The 12,131-nt window shown below is 48.7% G+C and overlaps 1 protein-coding gene across 1 annotated transcript in view; it reads right to left on the bottom strand.

The window, feature by feature from the left end:
* Galnt18 (polypeptide N-acetylgalactosaminyltransferase 18) overlaps positions 1-12,131 on the bottom strand; it is a 328,098-nt gene that overhangs the window by 93,023 nt on the left and 222,944 nt on the right. Inside the window, exon 4 of the mRNA XM_010615263.1 lies at positions 685-868. Within this exon, the coding sequence (XP_010613565.1) occupies positions 685-868 (184 nt within the window). The remainder of the gene's footprint in view (positions 1-684; positions 869-12,131) is intronic.

The raw sequence follows: 12,131 nt of genomic DNA, 5'->3' as shown, positions 1-12,131 counted from the left end.
GCACACAGGAAAAAGGGGTGGGAAGCTCTTGTCCCGGCTGCGCAGTCATCCCTGGCACCTGTGTCTCACATGACCAGGCAAAGCCACACACAGGGGGCTACACTATACTCCCTGGCCTGTAAAGAAATCAGCATCTTGAGCCTTATTCCTTTGTGGTGGCAGACACAAAGGCCTCTGTCAGTTCCTTTGCCCCACCAAGCCCTAGCAGCCCTGACCAGAGAAGGAAGAGATATTTGCTGACACTCACTCCACTAGTAGGGAGGATCTGAGAATCTGAGATCATGTGCTACCTCTGGCTTGGCATTTGCACAAGCCCAGGCAAGATGAAGTCACCACTGCATGAGGTGAGACACCTGTCTCACATCTGCCCCAGCGCTGCCATTCGGGATGGTGGAACTCTGGCTTTAGCCTGCAGAATCTCTGTGCTTTGGCCTTAGCATGTACACTGCTTCCTGTCTTCCTGCTCACACCTCCTGGAGGACCACATGACTGATGTCACCATACCCTTAGGTGCCATGTGTTGACCTGTGGACCTCCAACCCTCCAGTCCTGTTATTTGGGTCCCTCCTTCCCTCATTCCCACATCTCACCTATCCCCAGCATTCTCCAACATGCTTTATGCCCCCAAGCCAAAGCCCCTAGACCTAAGGGGGACCCTTCCTGCCCACCTTCCCGGACACTTACCAGCCCACATTAAACTCCACATGGGCATCAAAGAGCGCCACGACAGGGGCAGTGGCTGCCCGCCAGCCGCTGACCCTGGAGCGGATGAGGCCTTCCTGCTTGCTGTGGCGCACGACCTTGATGAAACCCGGCTTCTGGCTGTTCACCTTGTCCACGTACTCCGTCAGTTTTTCCTTCAGCTCCTCTGTCAGGGAGAAGATGCAGCCTCAGCATAGTGAGGGGCAGGGAGTGGAGGGGAAATCAAAACACTCACCACTTTGTCTGAGCTGACTCCCAAAAAAAGAGGCTAGAACCCCCCTGCCCCCACTGCCCCACTAGTCTTCTTGGGTCCCCAGGTAGCCAGAACAGCAAAGTTTCAAAAGTTAAAAACAAAGAGGGAAATGATCTTCATCTTTCTAGCAGGCTGATGGCAGGAGCAGGTGGCACTGGGCTGCTGCCCGCTGTCACTGAGCCTGGCTCAGCACACAGTGCCTTAGCTTCATTTCAGTCGTCATGACTCTCAGCTGCAGCATCAAGTCCTCAGCGTGTGACAGAACAGTGGCCCTGTTCATCATGACAGCTTGGATGAGGTCTTAGGACACCTCTCAGTTGGTTGGGCAGAATTTCAAAGGTGGTTTTGAACCAATAACCAAATCATCTACTCCAGGAGACCATAAGGAGTGAAATGCAGTGTGTGTGTGTGTGTGTGTGTGTGTGTGTGTGTGTGTGTGTATGTGTGTTTACTAGGAATTGAACCCAGGGGCTTTGCACTGAACTACATGAGACAGGATCTCACTAAGTCACTAAGTTGCCCAGGCTGGTCCTGAACTTACAATTCTCCTGCATCAGCCTCTCAGAATGTTGGGATTACAGGCATATGACACCATGCCTGGCTCAAGCCCATTATTAATTGAGCCACTTCAATGACTAGATGTTCTTATTTCTTCTGATCTTCAAATGCCAGGACCCTTGGCTTCCATTCACTAGTTCAAGTGGACTTATGTTAGGGCCACAGAGAATAGATCAAGTCCCTCTTCTATATAATCACCCTTTAGAGTTGAGGACTTTCTGTGAGTCCTTGTTAAGGACGTCTCTAGGTCAAGCATCTTTAGTTATATTTCCTTATATCTCATGATTTCAAATTCTTTTATCAATGTGACTATCCCTCTGAATATGTTAGTTTTTCTTGAGTGTCTTAAAATTATCTAACCAGCAGTTGACTTAATACACTTGATATAAAGTGTGCTATACAGAATAGCAGAGACTTCCTTAATCTAGAATCTATGCTCTTACTAATATAGTCCAAATTCCTGTCAACTCTGCCTTCTTTTGACTCAAGTCAAGCTTGCTGGAAACATATACAAGTCCTTTTTACATGGTGCTATAAGTCAGGCTTTCTTCCTTCCAGTTGTTCATGGATGCACATGTTTGTGGGTTCATATGTGTGTGTGTGTGTGTGTATACATGTGCATTCTGTGAGCCAAAACATAGGATCTTACATTTGTTCTTATCTAGCTCAATCTTTGTAAAACTTCACACCACTTCTCTGGATGTCAAAACGTTCTCCTCCCCTGGTTCTGGTAGTCAGTGTCTTGGTTATCTAACTCTTTCAGATTTCCAGCTTCTGCAAAGCAATGAGTGATGAAGGGCTGGCCTTTACTGTTATTCAAGCCATCCTTTCAAGCAATGTGGCCCTTGTCCTACGTAAGGGCCAGGTGATCTCATGTCAGCCTGGAGGAAACTCCTCTGACTTCCGGGCTGCCACTAGCATGCTGCGTGTCTCCCATCGGCCTGTATGGAAATGACCTTGTGATCTCCAGTGGTCACTGTCTCACAAGACTCTGGGCTGGAGAGCTGGATAACTCAACATACTCTGTGCACCCAAACCTTCAGGCATGGACACCAGGACACTCCTTAAGGCACTGAATGCTTTAAGGACTTAATCACTTCAAAGATTCATCTCATATTCACCTTGAAATTTTGAATGGAGTGTACGAAGCCTGGTAGTTGTGTTCCTGGTGGTGGCGGTGGAGTGGCAGGTGCACAGAGGTTGGAGAGAGGACGACACTAGTGCCAAATGGCCCAACAAAGAGCCCTTCCCTCCCCACCCCAGGAGGGCACACCTGCATCCTCTCCCTCCTCACCCTTCAAGTGAGATGGCTGCCCACGAAGCGGGGAGGGTCACCATCTCCAGAGTCTCAGTGAGAGCAAGTGGCCTCCCTGAACCCACCCCAGGAGGGCACACCTGCATCCTCTCCCTCCTCACCCTTCAAGTGAGATGGCTGCCCTCGAAGCGGGGAGGGTCACCATCTCCAGAGTCTCAGTGAGAGCAAGTGGCCTCCCTGAATCCCCATCCTTGGGCAGCCTCCTGCACACCGTCTGGCTGGACCAGTCCCATACAGGATGAGGTAGGAGGGTGCTGTGCAAGCTCCAGGCCTTGGGATGCTTGCAGAGTTTGTCTTTATTTTCTTGTCTTCACTCACACCTGAGCCAGCCTCCCAGGAGTTGCCAGTGATTTAGGCCATCAGCGGACACCTGGGAGAGCCCTGCTGATGCCACGACACCACGTAGAAACAGAGACTAGAGGTCGAGCTGCCGAGAGATCTCAGCCCTTGCTGCAGCATTCTGTGGCAATGAATGGTTGCCATTCCATGCCACCGACCTCTGGGATGGGTTGTTATACACAGTAGAGTCTATGGTTCTGGTGTGGTGCTGGGGTTGAAATAAGACTGATGCACAGAAAATGAAGGTGTGCACAGAACAGCCAACTTTGAAGCAAGATATGAAAGGTTTAGCTGCTGGTAAAAGTCTCTTGTACCTCTGGCCTCTGTTAACAGTGACCCAAAATAAAGGTTTGGGTGGGCCTACAAATGGGAAAGTCTGCTGCTAGTCAGCTCCACTCATATGTTACTGATCAGAAGGGGATTCCCTTAGTCCTGACCACAACAGTCCCTAGAGAGAGAGCGAGGAAAAGTGGGGGGGGGCACACTGGCTCAGTCTTTGCAAAGTATCTTTGCCTAATTAGGTTCTCGTGTTTTTCCTAAACCTCTGTGAATTGCCAAAGAAAGAAAGATCTGTCTCAAAAATACTTCTGCATTTGCAGAAACTTGTTTTCCAAGATATTGCCTGAAAAAAAACATCTGTTAAGCAATTTATATATTTAAAATACCCCTCCGAACTAGCTCCAAAAGATGTAAAGACCTTGTCTTTTTTTTCCTTATATCACAAGCACCTAACTAGTCATAGTTACCTTTTTGCTAGTGCTGTGAGGAAGCTCAAAGACAAACACAATGACTAATCATAAGTGTTCAATAAGCATTTGTTTCCCTTTGCTAAAGATTTGATTTTCAAGATTTGATTTAACAAGTTGGTTGTCTTTTACCCTCTTATCTATGTAAGCTTCCTTTAATTATTTTTATATAAATAATATTTCATAAAGTGTCATAGGAGGGCAGGACAGGAGCGTAATTGTGACAAGAAGGGGCAAGCTTGGCTTAGGCTGTTTTAGCGTGACAAGAAAGGAGGAGGTACAGAGCCTGCCCTCTGTGACTGTGCCAGATTTAGAGTCAGCTAGGAGCTGTGACAGCCAGTGTTGACAAAGAAACACAATTTGCACGCTGCATGGGGCTGAGTGTCCTCCTGCTCCAGTAGCTCCTCCAGGCTTCTCCTGCTGTCCACAAATCCCTGTTCTGCTGACATTGGAGAGACCTCTGTAACACAGGGCTCCCAGAAGCAGTGCTGATGAGAGACCTTGCCTCTTAGCAGAGGGCACAGGCCATGCTCCACAGCCCCAAGTAAGTGTAACCCTGGGCCAGCAGAATACAGGCTGGGAGTGGGGAGCTTACCCATCTGGAGCCCTTCCTCCCATACAGGTGCCCTGCACTAATCCCCTGCAGCTCTGGGGCGCCCAAGAGAGCAGCATCAGCTGAGCACAGGGGCTGCAACCTGTGTTGTTAATCTGATTTAAACTCTTAATGGGACAGTCAGATCTGCTGTAGAAAGGAAACTAAAGGATTAGGAGTTGGTGCCTGAGGGGGCTGTGCGCTTTGGGAGGGAGCTGCACAGACGTTTTGCAAAACACCCTGCTGGGGACTCACTGAGGAAAGCCAGACCAGCACTTTGCCTTTCCTTGCTGGGATGAAGGAGGAAGCCACCCACTCATTTATTTTTTTGCTCATTTATTCATTTACGAACACTGAGCCCTTACAACGTACCAGGTACTGAATCTAGCTGTTGTGGCTGCAGCTGTGAATGCGACACTCTGCAATTGTTTTTGTGTCCCCCCACCCCCCAATGCATGTGCTGCAACAGGAACCTCCAGTGTGACGGCATCAGGATGGGGCCCATGCAAGATAATTAGGCCTAAATCCTGTTTGTGTTGCCACAACAGATTACACACACTGGGTAAATGCTAAAGAACAGAAGTGTGTGTCCTTGTAGTTCTAGAGGCTAGGAAAGCCAAGAGCAAGGTGCCAACATCTGGAGACCCCTAAGGCCTTTCTTGCTACTGTCTGCTCCTGGCAGATGGAAAGGCAAGCTGGTTGAATACTGTGTGAGTCCCTTATAAGGGCTTTAATCCCCTTCACAAGGGAGCAGCCCTTATTGCCTCATCACCTCTAGAAGGAATCTTATACTGTCACATTGGCCACATCTGAATGTTGGAGGAAGGGACACCTTCAAACGGTAGAGGCCCTCCAAAATGGGATTAAGGCTCTTCTAAAAGGGATCTCACAGAAAGGGCCCCTCTTTCCACCATGTGAGGATTCAAGGAGAAGTGGTCCATCTGCAACCTAGAAGAGGGTCCTCACCAGATCCCACTCATGCTGGCACCTTGATCTCAGACTGCTGGCTTCCAGAACTGTGAGAAAAGAATGTGTCTGTTGGTTATAAGCCACCCAGCCTATGGTATTCCGCTATAGCGGCCCAAACTGACTAAGACACAGTCTTCAGGAAAATTTTCTTTTAGATGTTTAGAAAAGCATGTTATGGAAGAGGGAGAGCAAACGAGAACTACACAGGATCCTCATCTATAGGAATAATTCTCAATCAATTAAGGATGGACGTTGGAAGGTGAACACCTCACCTCATGCACGGGTTGAATTGTATCCTCCGAAATTCATGTGGAAGTCCTAACTACAATACCAAAGAAAGTTATCTACTTGGAAGTAACTGTAGATCTGATTGGTCAGGATGGGGTATATGGAAGGGCTATATAACTGGTGTACATGTACAGGGGAGAGTTGGGTACAGATACGCACAGAGAGAGAGGACACCATGTAAAGATGACTGCTGAGATGGCATGATGCTTTCAACACACCAAGGAACAGTACAGATGGCAGCAAGCACCAGAAGTAGGAGGGGACAGGGAGCAGATTCTCCCTCGCAGTCCTACTATGTTGATTTTGGACTCCTAATCTCCAGCACTGTGGGGCCCTGTCCACAGGTTAAGCCACCCAGTTGGTGACAGTTGGCTACAGCAGCCCAGGCAAGAGAGGCATCTGGCTTCTTCAGGCCTCAGCTGGGGCGAGACCGAGGCAGGTTCTGCATGTCTCCCGGTGTTGGTGGTTCCCACGAACACAGGGCCATCGATGCCCATGGTGTCAGCTTTCTTTTCCCTCTCTCACAGATTCATGGGCTCACTACTGTTTCCTGGAATCATCGACCAGGTAAGTGACTTGGCTCTGTGTCCTGTCTCAGGCTCTGCTTCTGGAACAACTAAACTAAGACTTATGGTGTACTGGGTAGTAGTCTAACACTTTGCACTGTTCATTACCTCAGTTAGTCCTTTCAACAACCCTGTGCTACAGCTGTTGTGATCATCATTTTACTTTGAACGCAAAGAAGGCACAATGTGACTCACACAGTAAATGGTGAAGACAGGATTTAGAGCTGAGGGAGTCTGTCTCCAGAGTTGATAATCTTCACTTCTGAAATCTTAAAAGCTAGCCTGCATAGGAATCAGCTCCTTAAAGACACAAATTCTGAGGTACCACCTCATTAAGAGTGCAATTCAGTAGATCTTAGGTAGAACCAGAGAATCTGAATTTACACAAACTTCCTATTATATTTTGACAGGAAGCAAAGGTTGGCTGCAATGGGTGGGAAAAGAGCCTTCTCTGGCATATGTTTGGTTCTAGCCCTTAAAAGGAAGAATCAGATTCAGTCTGAAAAGGACTCCCCACTACTTGCCCAGATAGTTTTTCTCATCATTACCCCAAATCCTTTGGTTCCATTTTCTGTAAATCTTTTATTTTCTAGCTGCATTTTATTATTTATATCATCATTATGTTAGTAAGCTTTTTGTTGTTATGACAAAATAACTGAGAATATCGGCTGAAAGGCATAAAGGTTATTTTGGCTCATGGTTTCAGAGGTTTCAGTCCATGGTCAATTGGTTGACTCTGTTGTTTTTGGGCCAATGGCAAGATAGAACATCATTGTCGGGTGAAGCAAAGCTATTCATCTCATGGCAGCTAGGAAGCAAAGAGGGTGGGGTGGGCTAGAATCCCAATATCCTCTTCAGGGGCATGTCCCCAGTGACCTAACTTCCTTAGCCTAGGTCCCACTTGCTAAAGAGTCCATCACCTCCTGACAGTGCCATAGGTTGGTGATCAAGCCCTCAGCATATGGACCTTTGGGGAACTCTTAAGATCCAAACCACTACAGTTGTCTTTGGGCTGCCTCTGTAGATGTTTTGGATTATCCTTTGTAGTCCCCCAGCTGCTTCAAGCATAGGCCACTGTTCTTTGTCCTCCTGTAGTCACCTCTCCTCCCTAGCTCAATGCTGTCCCCCAAAGCCCAGCCTGGATAACATCCTGGTCACCCCTCCTTCCAGCTGCCTAGGAGAAGATGAAGAACACCCTGCCCACCCCCGCTGAGAGTGCTAATAATTGCTAGTCTCCAATAGTACTAATTTAAAGATTAAAAGCACAGCACAATTGTTTGTTTGTTTTGTTTTTTTCCTTCAAGAGTGAACAGTTGCTGGTCTTCCTCAGATCAAAAGATTAACTGGCTTTCCTCTAAAGCCATTTAGGGCCATTGAAACACAAATGCTATGTCAACACACTTTAAAAGAGAGATTATTCCTAAGGATGAAATAGTTGTCAAATCTAGATGATCATTCACAACACATGTGTAGCTAAAGAAGACAGAATGGACATTTCACCCTCCGTGATTATCTAGAGGGGGCTTCGGGACCCAAAGGGCCCTGCTGATGGGTAATAGTGAGCTAGCAGAGGGCAGCTGGGTTCCCAGAACAGACCAAGCTGAGCTCAAACCCCAGGGCAGCCTCGATTTGTGCTTCTCACTCTGTAAGATCATTCCACACAAGCTTTCAAACCCTAGGCAGTTTACCAATGACTTCCGTGGGTTCATTCTTCTGTCTGCTACACTTAACACTGCACTTCGGTCCAGCTTCTTTAATAGCCACACTTCTTCAAAGTCAATTGATGCTGAAGGAGATTTGGAATGGCCATAAATAGTTCCCCTAGCTCAGAAGGCCTGACCTGGCCATTTACAGTAAGGGCTTAGAGGAAGGTGCTGTCAAGGGGCCCCGCAAATGGCTATGAAGTGTGACTAAAGTTCCAGGCACACAGGGCCACAGTCTTTCTGGGAAGTTGCATTAATTCATTCTCATCCAGTTATATAAAGCCCCAGAATTACAGGCAAATGGCTCTTCCATGTGTTTCTTGGTCGTCCCTTTGGTCTCACAGTGGGCATTTCGACCACCAAATCCTACTGTGATCAGGTACTCTAAACTTAATGAGGTCTCCAAAGCCAAGTCCCCAACACCCATTGACACCTTCTCCACTATAAAACAGTTTATTCCCAACATGCTGTGTCTTACAACAAGATGCTCAAAATGGTTTCTGAAGATGTTTCGGGCAGAGAATGTGAAAATTATTCTGGTGGTGAGGACGTAATGGGTTCTAATCTCCCTCTCTCTCCCTCTCTTTTCCTCTCTCTCACTCTTTCCTTTCTTCCCTCCCTCCCTTCCTCATTAAAACACTACCACCACCGAAAAAGCCCCTTGATTTCTGACGTTGCCAGTGTCTACCATATATATGCTCCCACCACTGCCACTGCCAGTTTGTGGCCCCCACCCTGATGCCACTGACTGAGCTGGGAAGAGCTGTGCAAACTTGGAAGGGAAGTGCAGGATCTATCAGCTTACGTGGATCCGAGTCACCCCAGCACAGATCTCACGCTCCGGGCAGGTCTGTGGGCCGTTCTCCACTCCCCATGTAGCAGGCACTGCTTAGCACTTTACACCAACCCATCCCACCCTCTCTCCATCCACCAGCAATGGCATATGGTGCACATACGAAGTGCCACACACTTCAAGATTCTCACCCCACGACCACCCTGCAAACAATGACAGTCACAGCTAATGCTCATTTACTTAGTGCCACCTTAGTGGGCACTAAACCCACTTTAGGAGGTACCAAGCCTACTTCCTGTATTACTCACTCAAATCGCTCAAACGATCCTAACACTACTCAACGCAGGGAGTATGATTATCCCCATTCCACAGACTAAGAAATCCTCAGAGCATTGGTCAGTGTCACAGAACTAGAAGCAAACCCTGGTAATAACTTCAGAGAATATTACTTTCTTCAAGTGACAAAGGAGAAAAGGATCGAGGATCAGAGACTCCAAGTATGATAGTCAGAATAGCACAGCAGGAAAGGGAGGAGCAGGGATTCCAGCTCAGTTCTGCCTGACTTCGAGGACTGCTCTTCTCTCTGTCACAGCCTTCTCAGGGAGCCCCATGACTCATGCCTTACCTGCCGCTCTTCCTGGGGCCAGAGCTCTGGGATTCTCCTCTACTCATCCACTTTGAGTAATTCAGCAAATGAAAATGCAAATAACGGACTAATAGAAATCAGTTCTCCTCACTGATTTAATGACCTTGGAGGAGGGCCAGCTTGCCTGTGCACTCCCTGGGGCTGGGAAGAGGAAACCCCATCAAGCAAAGGTGGGGCATTGGCCCAGACACTGGGAAATTACTTAAAGGACAAATGACTTCTGTTCCTCCTGTGGTTTTCAGCGGGAACCGAAGGACTTATGAACAGTGCCCTGATGAGTGATTGATGCCCGCTGTGTCCAGGCAGGAGCAGACACTGCTCCAGCCCAGCTTCTGCTAGCTCACAAGCCCTGCGTAGGGCCCTCCTCAGTAGCTTCCAGGGGCACACGGCCAGAACTCAGAGCCTGGTGGTGCTGGCACACAGCATCCAACAGCGGGTTACACCCAGGCAGGGAGCAGCTAAAGGGGATTCCAGGAGATCAGGGCCCTCATGTGGAGCTTGTGAAGGTCCAGTTACCCTTGGTGGTTAAGCCAGAGGCCAACCTGAATTTGGGCGCTGACTTCTGTTTTTACACAAGACTTGGAGAATTTAGAGTGTTAGAGGGACTCGGCAACTTGATCCTAAAATCTCATAGTTAGGAGCCCAGCAGTTTATGACTGAGTCCAAAACTTTAGGAGTCTGGGATTCCTAGAGTCCTTGATTATCAGTTATACCAACACAAACACTAATTCTCATAATTCTAAGATTCTTAGTCTAAGATGGGTGCATGCCGTGTGTCCCTTCTCCCTTTCTCCCAGATCTGCCATTGTTGATGGCCTAGAAGGCCAAAGGCCCCCTGCTTACCCCAGCCTTCTCTGCAAGACTCTGCGCTCATGATCCCAAACACACCAAGGGTACTTGTGCCTTAGTGCCTTTGCTCTAACTGCGTCCTCTGCTGGCTTCACCTGACCAGTTCAGAATCTTTAGAAAGTCTTCCCTCTTCTGCAGCTCCCTCGACTGGGAGGAAGGCTCAAAGGAGGGAGAAGACTGCTTTCTCCTTGGGACAGAGACTTGGGGGGCTTGAAACATGCTCCAGGCCACCAGTGAGGAACAACCACAGGCCCTGAGCTCCAGTGTCACTGCTGCAGCTTCTACCACGCTCAGGGGAAAGAGTTAGGTTAAGGCTCTCACAGGCTGTGCATCAGGGCTCCACTTCTGCTCGGCCTCAGCCTGGCTGACTCGTGTAGCAGGGGCTCTGTGACTTCACACACTGAAGTCTGCCCGCAAGTGAGCATGGCACTCTGCGCACGTAGGGGTGTCCACATGATGACCCTTTCCTTGGCTGGGGAACCTCCAGGTGATCTGTTCTCAGACAGAAGCATCTGTGAAGGGGCAGGTGATAAGCAGAAGCCAAACATTCTGCTCCCAGTCCTTCCTTTTCATTTCTTTATGGAAAGATGCTGAGTTAGCTTTAATGGAAGGAAACTGAGGCTCAGCACACACTGATTCTTCCCCAGTCACCCAGCTGACAAGGTAAAGCTCGCTGCCTATTCCAGGGGCCTGAGCCTCCCATCTTCCTCCTGGAGGCCTCTTTGTCCTTTCCTGGAACTCCACATGCTCCATCCTCTTGAAGGTTGGTGAAATAATAGTACAACTCCAATACCTTTCTCCAGTGCCCCCTACTGACACTGGCATAGCTGCTGCATCCATTGCTTTCATGGACCAGCTGGAGCCAAGCAAGCCACACCCCTGTGTCAATGTCAACCATGAGGTCTGGGGCATTTTGGGACTCCTTGTGTCTTCATCCAGGCCCAAAAAGGTGATATTAGATTCCCCTCTTCACAGTTAAGAAAACAGACTCCACTTCTCCAGCATCACACTGCTGATTCAAATTACATCCATCCAAGTCTAAGTCCAGCACCAACAACTCTTCCGGGACATGGGCTTCTCGTGGAGCCTGGCAGACGCAGTGTACTCTGGCTCCTGGGAGAATTCTCCTGTGGGCTGGGCAGTTACTCCCTGAGCAGGTATCACAGAGCTTCCCTCCTTTCCCTCCTGGTCTGAGCCAGATCTCTGAGCAGGCCGACAGTCATGGTCTCCACACCGCCCCTGAGGCAAAGCCTTTTGGCACTCAAGGTTCTGCTGGAGGCTTCTTCAATCCAGGCTTGGGCCCCCGGCCACGGAACTGCTTGATGAAATTTACTAATTGTTTGAATCTGGTTAGGTCAACACTGGATCCAAACTATAGAAAAAAGCACTTGTGGAACAGTTTCTGTTCATCTGTTTAAGGTTAGAGTCCAAGCTAAGAAGACACCTTTGCCAGCATCTGAACCTGAACTGCCAATGTTGGCCTCTTCCTGGGCTCCAGCCTCTCTGCTTGCTCCTCTCTCTTCCTTGGAGGTTACCAAAGGCAGAGAGTCCCAGCCCCTTGAGGTGCCATCAGATTACTAGACATAGGCAGCTGGAGCAGGCTCAGCCTCTCTGGCCGGTCTCCCGGGAAGGTGACGTGGATGCCCTGCTGAGGAGCCACCCTCCGGAGCCTGCAATGTTGGCAGCCAGCACATCTTTTCGCCAGGCCTTTCCAGCACCATTGATTTTCTCTAGATCCTTATATTTCAGGAACATACATCATCTTATCCCTCTCAGAAGATTTGCTTTAGAAAACCCAAGAAATATTACTTC

The sequence above is a fragment of the Fukomys damarensis genome, unplaced genomic scaffold (assembly GCF_012274545.1).
Source record: "Fukomys damarensis isolate Sample0158 unplaced genomic scaffold, DMR_v1.0_HiC HiC_scaffold_16, whole genome shotgun sequence".
Lineage (NCBI taxonomy): Eukaryota > Metazoa > Chordata > Mammalia > Rodentia > Bathyergidae > Fukomys > Fukomys damarensis.
This window is presented reverse-complemented; position numbering and strand designations above follow the sequence as displayed.